The following is a 14536-nucleotide window of genomic DNA, read 5'->3' on the forward strand; positions in this document are numbered from 1 at the left end:
CTCCCAGGCTGCAGGTGCCGGTGTGAACAGGCACTTACGGCAATCTTGTTTTTGATCCGCGAGAGCTTCTCCTGGGCCTCCGCCAGCTCGGCATTCGCCTCCTCCAGGGCCTGCCTCTTGGGGGCCACGTCACAGTACACCTCGTAGAAGCGCACGATGTTGATGCACCAGGAGCACAGGCCTGCGGCGGCCGTGGACTTGGAGCGGATGAACTCGGGGTCGAAGGTCGGGTTGCCTTGGTAGGGCCTGGGGAGGGAGCAGCGGGCGCTGGCACGGGCTCTGTAGACCTCCGGCCTCGCCTGTGTCTGTCCCTCCCGCCTTCAGCGGGGCACTAGCCACGGGGCCCGGCAGTTACTGGGGAGCACCGTGAGTGGTTTTTTTGGGGGGTGGAGGAAGGGTCTTCAAGAAGATGGAAAAAAGTGAAACACTGAAGTCTGGCCCCCAGAAGTGGTTTGGGGTTTGAGGGGGCATAGACGCACTTTAGAACCTTCTAGAAACCAGTATTTAAAGAAAAGCCAACCACGTCGTTAAGCATAACAGACGGAACCATCTGCAGGAAGAATCTTGAACGGGTTCACTCAGAACCGACTGACGAGCAATGGGAACGTCGGTGGGGGTGCAGCCGGGCACCCCGCCCTGGGTTTACTTCCCGCTTCCTTTCAGGCTGACGTTAAGGCAGGTTTGCGTGTTTAAACCCCTGTGAGGCGGGGCCGCGGCCGCCGGGGAGCTGGCAGAAGGGAGACGGCCTGACTGCGCTGCGGGGCCGGACAGGGACGTCACCACCCGCCTGCCGCGAGGTCGTCCAGCACTCAGAGGGGAGGCTGGTGGCCGGCCGGAAAACGTGCCCTCTCCCCATGGTGTCCAGTCGGCGTGGGGGCCCGACAACCACCATGCACACAGGGACATGTCACCCACGGGGGGACCAGCGCCAGCAAGGAGGCTGAGTGAGCGTCCACCTCCCGGTGATGGAGGCCCCTTGGTGGGATTTGTCTTGTCCCCCAGCCCACCCCTGAGCCAGACGGCCAGCTACTGGGGGTGTCCCTCGGATGTGGCGCATTTATGGTGACGGCGTGTGTGTGTTCTCAACTGCTCTTGCCTCTGGGAGCCCTAGTGGCGCTTCCTGTGGTCCTGTGGGCCACGTGTTGGGCTGCCAGACCCTCCCAGGTGCTGTGTGGATTTTGAGCCACAGGCCTTACCGCCTGCGCTGACGCCTTCTGGTGGGGAAGGCAGAGGGTGGTGAGGCGCCCGGGGACCCGGTGCGACCAGATTTCCCCCAGCCACCTCCCCCCACCCCGGCTCCGGGGTTCTGCCTGCTGCCCACGGCCTGAGACCCCGCCCCGCCCCGGCGAGCACGGGCTTCCCCTGGGAACAGGCTGCGGGGAACCCGGAGCCCCCGGCGTCCTGCGCTGAGCTGGGGGCGCGGCCGGGCCGGCTCACTTAAACGCCTTCAGGCAGGCCTCGGGGATGTGCTCCTTGTCGAACTTCTTCAAGGAGTCCAGGAAGGTGTCCACCTTGCCCATCATGATTTTCGCCGCCTTCCAGCTCTTGTCCTTGGGGATCTTGCCGCCCGGCGCAGTCAGGATCATGACGGCAGCCGTGACGTTGACCACGGCGTCCGGGGGCGACCCGAAGGACTTCAGCTCGGTCAGGTTGTTCTGAAAACGACAGACAGGGAGCACCTGCCAGGGCCCCGCCGGCCCCGGGACAACCCAGGGATGCTGCGGGAGCCTGAGGCCACTTGCGCACACGCCACGGCGTTGTCCCCGCGTCCCTTACCTTGTTCAGGGTGTCCAGAGCTTCCTGTGCAGCCAGCAGGGCCGGCTCTGCCTTGGCCAGGTCCGTTTCACACGCCTTTTGTTTCTCTGTGACGTTCTGGAAGGAAGCCACGTGGGAAAGATCAGGGCGGGCGCCAGTGGGGGCTGCACATGAGAGCAAGTGTGTGTGTGTGTACACGTACGTGTAGCCCTGGACAGCACGGAGGGAGCGCGGACGGAGGTGAGGTGGGTGCCTCTCCCCATGGCGGCCACATTGCCGTACACCCCGTGCTCCCCCTTCACACCCAGAGTGGGGATGGGGGGGGTCACTGGTCACCGCCTGGAGCCCACCTTTCTCCTCCCCGCCCCCCCCACCCCTGCCCCTCAACACTCAGGTTGGAATCAGCCATGCTGGGGTGGCAGACTTGGGGTTCCAGAGGGGCCCCCACTTCCAGGACTGACAGTGGGTAACGTCCAGCACCTGCCCTGCTCCCAGCCTTGCATCCAGAAACGACCCCCTCAGGGGCGCTGCGGGGAGGAAGTGCCCGGTCAGCCCGCCCAGCTGGCCCCCTCCACGGCCGCTTCTGTGGTCGCGCCCCACGCTGTCCTTAAAGTTGGGGGGGGGAAGTGGACTCCCCAGGGGTGCTTTGCAGAGAGGCGCTCTCCTTCCTGTCCCTCCTCCGTGCCGCCCTGCAAAGCCCCCAGCCCCTACTGGCTCCTTCCTCACTGTCCAGAATCACTGATGCTGTTCCCTCCTGATGGACACCACGCGGCTGCTGGTCCCTGTGCTCGGCACCCAGAGACCCAGAGGGGTTCTTCCCGACCCGGGGAGCGCACGTGTGTGGACAGGTTCTCACTTTTTCTTGGGGAGGGTGAGCTAGACCTCCGAACCGTTCCATCCTGGGGAAATGGCACATTGGCACCGAGAGGCCGTGAGGCCTCAGAGCCAGTGACGTGGGCTCCTGTGGCCCAGGTCTCTCGGTGCGAAGGCGCTGCCTGGGCGGGCTGAGCCGGGGGCCTCCTCCCCGAGGAGCACCCCTGACTCGGGGGTTGGAGAGCGGCAGGTGCCTGGACATGAACAGCCACACGCGGCGTCTGAAGGCAGGTCACAGAGTTTGGGGTGTGGCTGTGGGTCCCGGCTCAGGTCTATGCCACCGGCTAGTTTCGAGCCCCCGGGCACGTTGCTGACCACGCAGGGCCTCAGAGGGTTGGGGCTGTGCCCGCGTCCGGCCCAGGCGTGCCAGCACTTGGTGGCCACCGTCAGGCCCCCTCCTCCCAGAAACGACCTGCTCCCCTGACCCCCATCTCAAGGGATAGCAGACGATTACTGGGATCCTCCTCGTGTGAGTGCCCACACGGACCCACGCCTGGGGGCATCAGAGGCAGCTGGCGGGGGGAGAAACCCCTTCAGGCAGGAGCCAGTGACCTCGGCACATCTAGGGAGCTCCCAGCGTGGAGTCTGAGGACCAGGACCCCCCGAGGGGGGAGGCTTCTGGAACCTCAGTGTGCTCACAGGTCACGGGCATCTTGTTAAAATGCAGACCTGATACAGCAGAGCTGGGCTGGGGCCTGGACCTGCATGTCTCACCGGCTCCTGGAAACGCCGCCACGGGGCCCGGGGACAGCACGGCTCCAGGAGGGGACGGCCCTCCTCTGAGCTGGGAGTGGGGGGCGTTCCTGCAGGTAGGGGAGCCCCCCAGCCTTTGCCTGGGCCTGCGGGGAGGCCTGAGCCGGCGGAGCTGCAGCCCTTGTGGCCACACGCGCCTGCGCACCTTGTTGATGACCTCCACCTTGACCTCCTCCTCGTCGGCAATGGCTTTCTCTTTGCTGACTTTCTCGGTCTCCACGCCCACCACTTGGATCAGCTTGTCGGCATTCTCGTTTTTCTGCTTGAGCTCAGCCTCCTGGATCGCCAGCCTGGCTTTTAAATCATCCACCTGGGGGAGGGGACGCCAAGAGACGGGTGAGCCTGGGTCCCCGCCACGACGCACAGGTGGGAGGGGGTGCGGGGAGGGGTAAGTGACAGGGTGGCCTCAGTCTCTCTAACGGGACCACGTCTGGAAGGTTCATCTGGGGAAAAGACGCGGCCTGCTTGGCTGGGCCCCTCCTGGGTCCTCTGGGAGCGAGCTGTCCGGGCGGGAGCAGTCCTGCTCGACCCCTCTGCCCTCCTGGGACACCCCCCCACGCCCCCCTCCATGCCCCCATGGGGGTGGCCTTGACCCATGCCACACTGCCTGGGGCTCTCGCTGGGCAGGCTCAGCCTCCCTGGGGGCAGAGGCCCAGCCGCCCCGGCTGTGTGGGCTCAGCCCCGGCTGGGAAGTGGGGGCTGTTCTCCGGGCTTCCCCCGGGAACCCCAACGGCAGGTGGTGAAGGCAAGGGGGCCGGGGTACACGAGGGACGTAGAAGACTGAGAAAGCATCAGCACGGTGTGGAACGGAGGAAAAGCCTTTCCATCCGGGCACCACAGCGTACAAGGTGTCCCTAGAATGGACACATTGTCACAGACACGCTCGACTGGACGTGCAAATCCCGCCCGGCTCAGGCCGACGCAGAGCACCCAGTGTAACTTCAGCATATCGCAAAAGCACTGTGGACCCCCCGTTGTTTTTGCATATTAAAAAGCACACACTAGGGCGCCTGGGTGGCTCAGTCGGTTAAGCATCTGGCTTCAGCTCAGGTTCATGGGTTCGAGCCCCGCGTCAGGCTCTGTGCTGACAGCTCAGAGCCTGGAGCTTGCTTTGGATTCTGTGTCTCCCTCTCTCTCTGTCTCTCTCTGCCCCTCCCCTGATCACACTGTCTCTTTTTCTCTCTCTCAAAAATAAACAAAACATTAAAAACAAAATTAAAACATTTCCTGTCACGAAAAAAAAAATAAAGAAAACCCTCCACGTCCTCGGTGGGGTGGGCGAGGACGCTCCCCCAAGGCGGGAATCCGCCCCTCCTGCGGGGGCCCCACCTGGGACGCGGTGCTCTGCAGCTTCAGCAGCCCGTTCTCCAGCCTCTCGATCTTGGCCACCAGCTCCAGCCTCTTCCTGGCCAGCAGGTTCTGGTAGAGTTTGATCTGCTCCAGGAAGGTCTTGGGGGTGGTGTAGTTGTAGCGCCTCTCGGTGGCCAGGTAGAGCCTGGACATCGCGTTGACGGTCGTGTGCACGTAGGACATGAAGAGGCTGATGGAAGCCTTGACCTCGCCCTGCAAAGGCACGATGGGCCGTTGGCTCCCCGGCGGGAGCGACCCGCTCCTGTGGGGGGGGCCCTGGCTTCCCCCTGGAGGAGCCCCGGGGGCTGTGGGAGGCACGGTGGGGGGGTGCTTCCCGGGTGAGATGCGTCCCCCCCTCAACGTCAGCCTCAAGACAGCAAAGCCTGTGGGGGCCATCGTGGGCGCTGGTGACCTTGTACCACCAAGGGTGTGGCTCAGCACCAGGGACGCGCACGGCCTACCTCCCCGGATCCTCTCTCTGTGACTCACACCCTCGCACTCCTGGGAGGGCGCAGGGCCCGACCGTGTGTTTGAGTGACCCGGGCGACCCGGTAGCCGTTTATCGTGCGTTTCTTCCGCCGGGCCCTGCTTCCCGTGCCAGCGTCACGGCCGCCTCCCCCCTCCCCCTGCCTGGGCGCCTTGTCCCAGGGACCGTCCAAGCCATACCAACGGTGATTCGAGTGAATCTGAAACGTGTTCTCGCCAACACGTGTTTCTCCGGCATCTGCCCTGAGGCCCTCACTGGTGCTGACCGAGGGGCGGTTCCCCTGTCTTGGGGGCCGGAAGCCCACATCTGGGCCCCCGGTGCAGTGTGGGAAGGGCCAGTCCCCAGAGGGAAGGCTCTGAGACAGCCCACAGGGGATCTTACCCACCCTCCCCACCGGGCCCACGGTTTGATCCAGGTTTGCTGTGCTGAACTTGGGAACAGAGTGTGTGTCCAAAATAAAGCATGGTAACCAAGTGTGATTTATTCGAGGGCTCCCCATCTCTCCCACTGGCTGGGTCAGAGTTTAGGGGCCATTCCTAGGCCAGCAATTAGCTCAAACAGTGAAAGTAGGCACCCTATTTCGAGGAAAGGAGCACCCTGCAAAAGAGTGGAGGCGCCTGGGGGGCTCAGCTGGTTAAGCGGCCAATTTGGCTCAGGTCATGATCTCACGGTTCGTGAGTTCGAGCCCCACGTTGGGCTCTGTGCTGACAGCTCGGAGCCTGGAGCCTGCTTCGGATTCTGTGTCTCCCTCGCTCTCTGCCCCTCCCCTGCTCATACTCTCGTTCCCAAAAATAAATGTTAAAAAAAAAAAAAAAAGACAAGCAGACTGATGTCCCCATCACAGCTGTCCTGGCCTGTAGAAGACAGGGGGCGGGGCTACGGGGACGGGGCGGAGCCGTGCTGGAGGCGAGTCCAGAGCAAATGTGCTTAACCCAGTAAACACGGGCCCCCCAGGCAGCCCTGATCAGGCACGACGTTTAAGGCCTGAGCTGCGCAGTCTGTTTGTACCCCAGTGCCAAGCCTCCTGCCCCGGCCCCTTGGGGACCATGGCCTCAGGGGAGGGGCACTCCGAGCTGGCGGAAGCAAGCGTCCCTGTGGACCCGGCAATGCAGGGCGTAAAACCAGCAATCAGCTGCTTATCACTGTTTTTTCTTTTATAATTTTTTTAATGTTTTATTTATTTTTGAGAGACAGAGACAGCGTGAGCAGGGGAGGGTCAGAGAGAGAGGGAGACACAGAATCCAAAGCAGGCTCCAGGCTCTGAGCTGTCAGCACAGAGCCCGACGTGGGGCTCGAACCCATGAACCGTGAGATCATGACCTGAGCTGAAGCCCCCCAGGCGCCCCTGCTTATCACTGTTTACAGGTTTGCTCCTGTTCACTGTGACTTGTTTGGCATTAATTTGGGTTTTGAAAAGTGTTGTGTTAAGGCCTCACCGGTCTTGACTGCTTGAGGTGACTCCCTCCCCAACCCCTCGTCAGTGTTGACACCAAGGTGAGTCCTCACCTGCCGGGAGGTAGCGTGTGCGGGGTCCCCCTCCCGGCAGCAGGCACTCCGGGTGGCCTGAGCCCTGGCATGGAGGGGTGGCAGAGGGCGACGCCCAGCGCCTCACCTGAATGCCCTCCGTCTCCTCCAGGAAGCGGGCGCTCACGGACACCAGGGCGTCCTCCGGCCACTCGTGGAACCAGTTAATGGCCGTGCAGTTGACAATGGCAGGGAATTTTCTTGCGCGCACACGCAGGACGGAGCCCACGGGAGAGAAACACAGGATCACCTGGATGCAGGAGACGGGGGACACTCGGCGGTCACGGCGGGGCGGAGGCCAGGGCCTGCCGCTCCGGCAGGAGGAGAGCTCTCGCTCCGTGTGCTGTTTCCGGTGGCCGGAGTGCACGCCCGGGGCTCCTGGCTTGCAGCACAACCGATAAACGTTCCACGGGCCTCACGGGCCTCATTAGAGGTGGCGCAGCGCCCCGTCAGCCCCCAGCCTCTGTCACAGCCTCCGTGAAGCGGGGAGGGGAAGGCCAGATGAAGGACGGAGTGGGGAATGGGCATCCGCGCCCGGCAGCTAAGGCCCGAGGACAGGGAGGCTACGACCCCCTTAGTGGGGCCGGGTCCCGGGGACACAGAGATGGTGACTAACCCCCAGACAGTCCGGGACTCCCTGGGCCCCCAGCGGTTCGGAGGTGCTCTGCAAACAGGCCCCGGGGTCCCTTTTGCTGGACCGAGGACAGCCTCAGCCCCACGGGCCCCTCGCCGCTCTCCGTCCATGGGAACGGCGGGCTGGCTCCCTGGGAGGGGCTGTTGTGCTGGATGAGAGCCGAGCGGGGCACCGGGGAAGGAGCCAGGCTGGGGGGCATCCATCAGGGGCTCCTGGGGCCCCCAAACAACGTCCACCGGTCAGACCGTGTGGCCCGGATGGGGAAGATACAGAGGGAAGATGCTTCATCCGCGTCGAGCAGGGAGAGGACGGAGGAGCTATGGGGCTGGACCCTCCCAGAGGGCAGGGGGCAGCGGCCGGTCCCGGACGCTGACAGAAGGGAGAAGACCCAAAGCCCCTTCAGTCGCATGGGGTAGCTCAGCCCAGCTTCCCTACAAAGGAGCGTTGGAAGGTCAAGGTGCACTTCCTCATCCGTTTACACGTGTGTGGGCGTCAGGGGCCCCGCGCGGGCCCCGGGAGGCCGTGGCGAGGCGGGCTCCTACCTTGAGCTGCCGGCGCACTTTCTCGATGAAGAATTTCCAGCACGCCTCCCGAGTGTCGTTTAGGCCGAGGGACTTGACTTGCGGCCGCAGGGAGGAGAGGATGTTCTCCAGCTCGTCCTCGGGGAACAGCCCCGGGATCTCCCCCGAGGCCAGCAGGTCGTTGATCAGCACCAGGAACTGCTCCTCGGCCACCTGGGAGTCTGTCATCAGGAACACCGAGGGGACATTCTTCACGGCCGACTTCACGTACTGCGCGGCCAGGTCCACCTGCACGAGGAGCACGCGCTGAGGGCCGGTGGCGGGGCCGCGAGCTCCGCAGGGAGGGACGTCCCGCGTCCGCGTGTCTGCCGTGGGCGGGGTCTGGGGGGGGGGAGGACCCAAAGCCTGGCGGGGGGGCTGCCACGCTCGCAGCGGCCACGTGGGCAGGAGCAGCCCAAGTGCCGTCAGCCGACAAATGGACAAATCAGCAGGAAGGGCGTCCTGTCACAGGCTGACCCCCACTACGCCACGGATGCGCTGGAGGACACCGAGCCCGGTGCAAAAACCGCTCCCCAAGGACACTCCTCCTTCCGCTGGGAGGCAGCCCCGGGCGGTCAGGGTCATACAGACAGGTGGGCGCGGGGCAAGACGGGCTTCCGGAATCAGGTGGCGCTGGTTGTGGACCAACGTGGCTGTGCTTAGCACCACTGACCTGCACGCTGACGGCGGTGAGCTGTGCGTCACGTACACAGTTTACCACCAAGAAAAGATGCAGGGGAAAGAAACCCCGTAAGCAGAGACCCTCCGGGAGGCCCTCAGTAAATGCCCCGCGGGCTCAGGTCTGGGGCTCGGTGCCAGGGCACCGCTCAGAGCCACCCCGACGCTCTGTGTAACGCCTCTCCCGTCCCTACGAGGATTTGAAGAAACAGCTCCACAAAGCGACCGAATGCCCATTCTGGAAGCGTAAATGAAGGAGAGAACAAAGCAGGAGAGACCAGAAGCACGTTTCAGAGCGGCATGAACGCCTCGCTTTTCTCGAGGAACGTGCCAACCGACGCGCGTGAAACGTAAGCATACGTTCAAAACGTCTGTCGCTGTCGGCCAGCTGTTAACGTGAAGTGTCGGGGTTTGAGGACCTGCTGCCTGTAAGGTCTAGTTTTTCTACAAGGGCGACGGGCCTGGGTCATGGCTTAAAGGGCCTTAAGATAGGCCAGTGGGAGGCATCTCCCTCCCCCCCACCCCACTGCTCAGTGCTGCCCTCTGGTGGCGGCCAGCCTCCTGGCATCTCCATCCCAATTGAAACCTCACCCAGGTCTCTAGCTGGAGGGAACTGCGTTGAAAGCAAGACCACAGTTTTGACAACGCAAAACAAAAGCGAGGGGGAGGTCCTGAGCTTAGAAGAGGAGGGGCCGCAGGTGGCATTGGAGCAGGGGCAGGGGCGCAGGTCGGCGGGGCCTCGAGCGAGAGGAAGGGTCTCCTCGTCTTGCCCCACTGAGCGCAGGTGGAAGATGCCAGGGCTGGAGATGTGTCTAAATCCAGAGGCCTGAGCCTGCGCAGCCTGACTGTCACCCCCAGCGAGCTGCCCTCAGGAAAGCCCTCAGGGCCGTCCCTCCTCCTGTGCGTCCCTGTCCTGCCTGGCCTTGGCTCGGCCCTGCCGTCTCAGAGCTGGACCGTCTCCAGTCCTTGGGGCCACTGCGTGTTTGCTCTTGCCCGCCCCTCGCTCCCACCCTCTTAGGCTGCCCGTCCTGTCCTGGGGTCCCCACCTCCCAGCACCTTCCAGCCTCCCCCACGTCCTTCCCCTCCCCCAGATTCCTCAGATGCCCATGTACACAGAGAGGCGTGTGAGTTCCTCCGGCTGCCCTGGGCCCCCAGCCCAGATCTGCCCAGGCCTCACTGCCGGCCTGAGGGAGGGTGCCACCCTGCTGGGGCTGCTCTGGTGCGGACGTCACGGTCAGCTCCCAAAGCTCCGGTCAGCTCCCAAAGCTCCGTGCCTGCGGGTCCCTTCCCCCCTCGCGCCCCACCCCCACCCCGTTGGCAAGGAGGCGATCAGTGGTCACCCGCGTCCGGGTGGGTCTCGGGATCGGCGTGGATGGAGGGGAGCCCCCGCTCCCATCTCTGGCTGGGGGGCCTCCTAAGCTGCTTGTTATCATCAGACCAGGGCTGGCCCTCACTTAACTTCCAGGGTTCCCCACTCTCTGGGCCACGACTCAAGCTTTGGGGAAGCATCCCACAGGGACACGAACGCGGTAGGTGGGCCTGTAGAGTGGGGGGTGGAGCCCAGCCAGGCCCTGCCCCCTACTCCCTCCTGTGTAGGCAGGGCCCTGGCGGGTGGGGCCAGCCCTAGCCTGCCCCTCCCCTCTCTCCCTTCCCCCTCCCTACATTCCGGGTCCCAGCCTCTGGGGGACATGAGGCTTTGTTCTGGGACCCTCCCAGGTTTTGACTCAAACGCTTGATGGCACCTTGTTTTCTGGGGACCAATTCCAAGATTTTCCACAGTGTCTCTGGGGCGGCGGTTCCTGACCCCTTTCCTGCCGCATCTCTAACCTCCAGGGGCATCCATAGCTTATGGTACGGACCGTATGACATCATCACATCCCTGACAGCAGGACGCCAGCCCCGTCAGCCCACTGTGTCTCCTTCCTTCCTTCTGAACACACAGCAGCTGCTTAATAAGCATGAGAGGGAACGGCTCGCAGCGGGGGTCGAGGGCACTGTCCTCGGGGCTCTGCAGCTGCAATGCCCGGACGAACACTGTTCAGACTCAACACTCAACCTGCCCTAACGTGAGGCGCCAGGGACAAAGTCCACAGAGCCTGCGAGGCAATCATAAAAATAAACCAGCATTTGGGGCTCCCAGGTGGCTCAGTGGGCTAAGTGTCCTACTTTGGCTCAGGTCATCATCTCATGGTTTGTGGGTTCAAGCCCCGCATCGGGCTCTGTGCTGACAGCTCGGAGCCTGGAGCCTGCTTGGGATTCTGTGACTTCCTCTCTCTCTGCCCCTCCCCTACTCACACTCTGTCTCTGTCTCAAAAATAAACAAACATTTAAAAAATAAGTAAACCAGTACAATTTGGTTAATAGATTAGAAAACCTTCAGTGGGGGAAAACCCAGTGAAATGAGACACTGTGAGGGCCCTCCATGCCGCGGAGCACACCCCAGAAATCAGTGTGCACTCGCTTGACCGGCTAAGCTAAGAGCCGGTCTGGTTCCGGCAGCAGAGTCTGGGAGGACCCTGTGGGAAGGCCTTGCCCTTGACGCAGGGACTTAAGAGCACATTGGCTATGGGGCGTCTGGGGGGCTCAGTCGGTTGAGCGTCCAACCTCGGCTCAGGTCATGATCTCGCAGTTTGTGGGTTCGAACCCGGGTCAGGTTCTGCACTGACAGCTCAGAGCCTGGAGCTGCTTCAGATTCTCTGTCTCCCTCTCTCTCTGCCCCTCCCCAGCTTGTGCTCTGTCTCTCTCAAAAATAAACAAACATTAAAAATTTTTCTTTTTAGGAAAAAACAAAAAATACATTGGCTAGTCCTTTGATGGAAAGAGTAGAATCCACTGAGGACAGTGACAACCGGAAACGAGATGCTTGTCCAGAGGCTGTGGTCCCTGGCGAGCCCGCCCGTGCAGGTGGCAGGGCTGGGGATTAGCGCCCTGTCCCCACGGTCATCCCCGGGGCCTCCGCCAGCAGACGGCTGCGCCCCGGCAGGGCTCCAGGCCGCCCCGCTATAGCTGCCCACCATGACTCCCAGGGTCTTCGGGGGCCCGTGCAGTGGGAGGGTCCCCGCTGGGTCTGCCCCCGTCCCAGCCCCCATGCCGAGAGAGGCGTGCCCCATGCAGGGCAGTAGGATGGGCTCTGGTTCTGAGCCAAAGCAGGACGGCGGTTTGCTCTGGACTAAGCACGTCGGAGCAGCACGGGGTTCCCCGGCAAGAGCACATTTTCAGAAAAAAGAAATCAATAAAAAGCCTCGGCGGCATGAGACCTGTTTGCGCTAATGTTTATTTGATTAATCCAAAGAGCAGCTTCCAGAATCCACGTTCGTAGCCAGATACCTAGTAACGGAATCACTGAACCTGGCGGCCCACGAACGACACAGAGCAGCCCGGTGACTCCCGCCCGGCGGGCACAGACACCCGCACGGCCTCTCGCCTTTGCCACAGGGGACTGTGTCCCGGCCCTGACTTCCTACGACGGCGGGGACCCTGCGGTGACACTCACCTCCCGTGTGCCGGACGGCCGCTTGCGGACCCGCGCGTGGTCAGTTTTCTCTGCCCGCCAACCCCCTCCCCGGGGGCCACGTCTCACCTTGAGGTCTGGGATCCCGTAGCCCTTCTTGAGCGTGATCTGGAACACGTCCAGCCCGCTGATGTAGGCGGCCAGGCGCGAGAGGCTCTGCTTGCCACTGCCGCCCACGCCCACCAGCAGGGCGTTCCCGCGGGGCGACTCCAGAATGCGGTTGATCCTGCAGATGTGAGCCACCGCGTCTTCGAACAGCACCTGCGACACCAGAGACCCCCCTCAGCATCCCAGGGCGCGCGGACCCCGCTCCTTCCACGGCCCAGACTCTCCCGGGAGCCCCTGCTGCCGTGTTTGCTGTGAGGCACGCAGCCCCAGGGCACCACCGACCTGTTGTTCCTAATGAGACAGGACGGGAGCCCCGGGGTCTCCCGGCCCCCTGCCTGCGCCGTCCGCTCGGACCCACTCACCAAGTTCATGACCGCGTTGACTTCATTGTAACTGTCTAGGACGTCCACCAGGAGCTTGTGCAGATGAGCCATGTCGGTGACCGAGAGGTATTTGGGCTCACCGATCCCTTGAGAGAAATGGCAGAAGACATTTGGCTTGGCGAACAGAAGCTCCTCGCTGAGATCCTAGAAATAAGGGGCAGGGCACTTCTGTCGCGCACCACGGGCACCGCTTGCCGCAGCGGCCCCGGCATGGCGGGCCAAGTCTTCATGGGCCCAAACCACTGCTGCCGGGGCCCTGCAAACCGGTGGGCACAGAATCCCTGCTCGGACGGCCCGATCGCCCATCACGTTCCGGAAAAAGAAATGAATCTTCCGAGAAAGCCTGGCACATACGAGCAGAACACAGGGACCCAGGCAGGCCTTTCTCGGCCCCAGGTGGACGGAGGGAGGTCATCCCGTCCTGACCTACTGAGGAGCCAGTCCCTTCCCCCAGACACGCACTCGTGTGAGAGAGTCCCGATGTGGTCCTCCGCAAGCTCACACGAGGGCCCTTCCCAGAGGCTCACCTTACCACCGGCCCCGCTTACGCTGTCCTCTTGGAGCCTGTCCGGGCTCATCAGAGGGACTTGGGGGCTTGACTTACGTCGAAGAATTTCTTGGTGGAAGCAATGGTGACTCTGCACAACGTCTCCTGGTCTTTCTTGTCCACCATCTTGTCGCCATACACTCTTTCCGCTTCGTGCAGCCAGAGGCGGGCCAGGTCAAGCGGGACTCTCAGGATCTCCGCTGTGGAGAATAAGAGTCCCTACCCCAGACGCGGGATGGTCAGCGTCGTTGGCGGCACCGTGAAGGCCAGCCAGGTGCCGCGCAGAGAGGACGCGAGGGAGCGGTCACTTCCCCAGGCGGGGATCGGCCATGGCAGGGGAGCCACTGACGGCAGAGGCCGTGTGAGTCCTGGGGGCCGGAGGGCGTGTCGTGGGGAGAGATGTGGGGGAATTCTCCTCCCAAGACAGGGCCAATGCCTTCATTCTCTAATGGGGCGGGGGCTGGCGGAGAAGGGACAAACAAGTCTGACCATGAGGGGGAACCAGGCAGACCGAAGGCCACAGAGCGGGCAGTTACAAGCTGGGGACCTGCGGCCAGCCTGCCTGTGTCCATCCTGGCTCAGCCATTTACTGACCAAGTGCCCTGGACACGTTCAACAGGCTCTTATTGAGAGTCTACCATATTCCAGGCCCCTCTGGGGCTTTGGGGTCACGGCCCAGATAGGCCCTGCTTGCATGGAGTCCGCATTCTAGTGGGAGACGCAACCAGGCAATCACAATAACAAGGTAATGACACATTGTGATGGGTGCTATGAGTGACATAAGCAGGGGGCAGTGAGATAGCAGGGGGTGAGGTGCCCCCGTGAGCTGAGTAGGTCATAACATCCGGGAGTCTTAGAGTCCCCTTCTGTAACATGGGGAGGTAGGAGCATGTTACATGCTGTTTGGGAGAGAAAATGGGGGTATATGTGGCCAAGCCTGGTGCCCAGCTCAAACTAAACAGTCAATAAATAAGAGAAAACATCAATCTGTCATCACCGTCACCAACATCACCATCACATTCACCATGATAACCATCATCATCATCACCACTGTCACCACCATTACCAACATCACATCACTGTCATCGTCACCATCATGATCATACCATCAGCACCATTAACAGCACCGTCATTACCATGATGATGATCGCCATCATCCTCCCTGTCTTCACCACCACCACCACCACCACCACCACCACCATCATCGTCACCATCATCACCTTTAACATCATCAGTATCACCATCACCACCATCACCACCATCATCTCCACCATCACCACCATCATCTCCACCACCACCACCATCACCATCATGATCATCGTCACCATCATCACCTTTAACATCATCAGTATCACCATCACCACCATCACCAC

The 14536-nt window shown here is 62.3% G+C and overlaps 1 protein-coding gene across 1 annotated transcript in view; it reads right to left on the reverse strand.

Annotated features, from left to right (window-relative positions):
- The window catches only part of DNAH17 (dynein axonemal heavy chain 17), a 96711-nt gene that overhangs the window by 21410 nt on the left and 60765 nt on the right, over positions 1–14536 (reverse strand). The window contains exons 51-60 of the mRNA XM_029927093.1: positions 13221–13382; positions 12596–12760; positions 12195–12386; positions 7919–8185; positions 6831–6992; positions 4711–4944; positions 3527–3691; positions 1777–1872; positions 1438–1655; positions 39–246 (exon numbers count right to left, since the gene is read on the reverse strand). Coding sequence (XP_029782953.1) covers positions 39–246; positions 1438–1655; positions 1777–1872; positions 3527–3691; positions 4711–4944; positions 6831–6992; positions 7919–8185; positions 12195–12386; positions 12596–12760; positions 13221–13382 — 1869 coding nt within the window. The remainder of the gene's footprint in view (positions 1–38; positions 247–1437; positions 1656–1776; positions 1873–3526; positions 3692–4710; positions 4945–6830; positions 6993–7918; positions 8186–12194; positions 12387–12595; positions 12761–13220; positions 13383–14536) is intronic.

The sequence above is a fragment of the Suricata suricatta genome, chromosome 17 (assembly GCF_006229205.1).
Source record: "Suricata suricatta isolate VVHF042 chromosome 17, meerkat_22Aug2017_6uvM2_HiC, whole genome shotgun sequence".
Classification (NCBI taxonomy): domain Eukaryota; kingdom Metazoa; phylum Chordata; class Mammalia; order Carnivora; family Herpestidae; genus Suricata; species Suricata suricatta.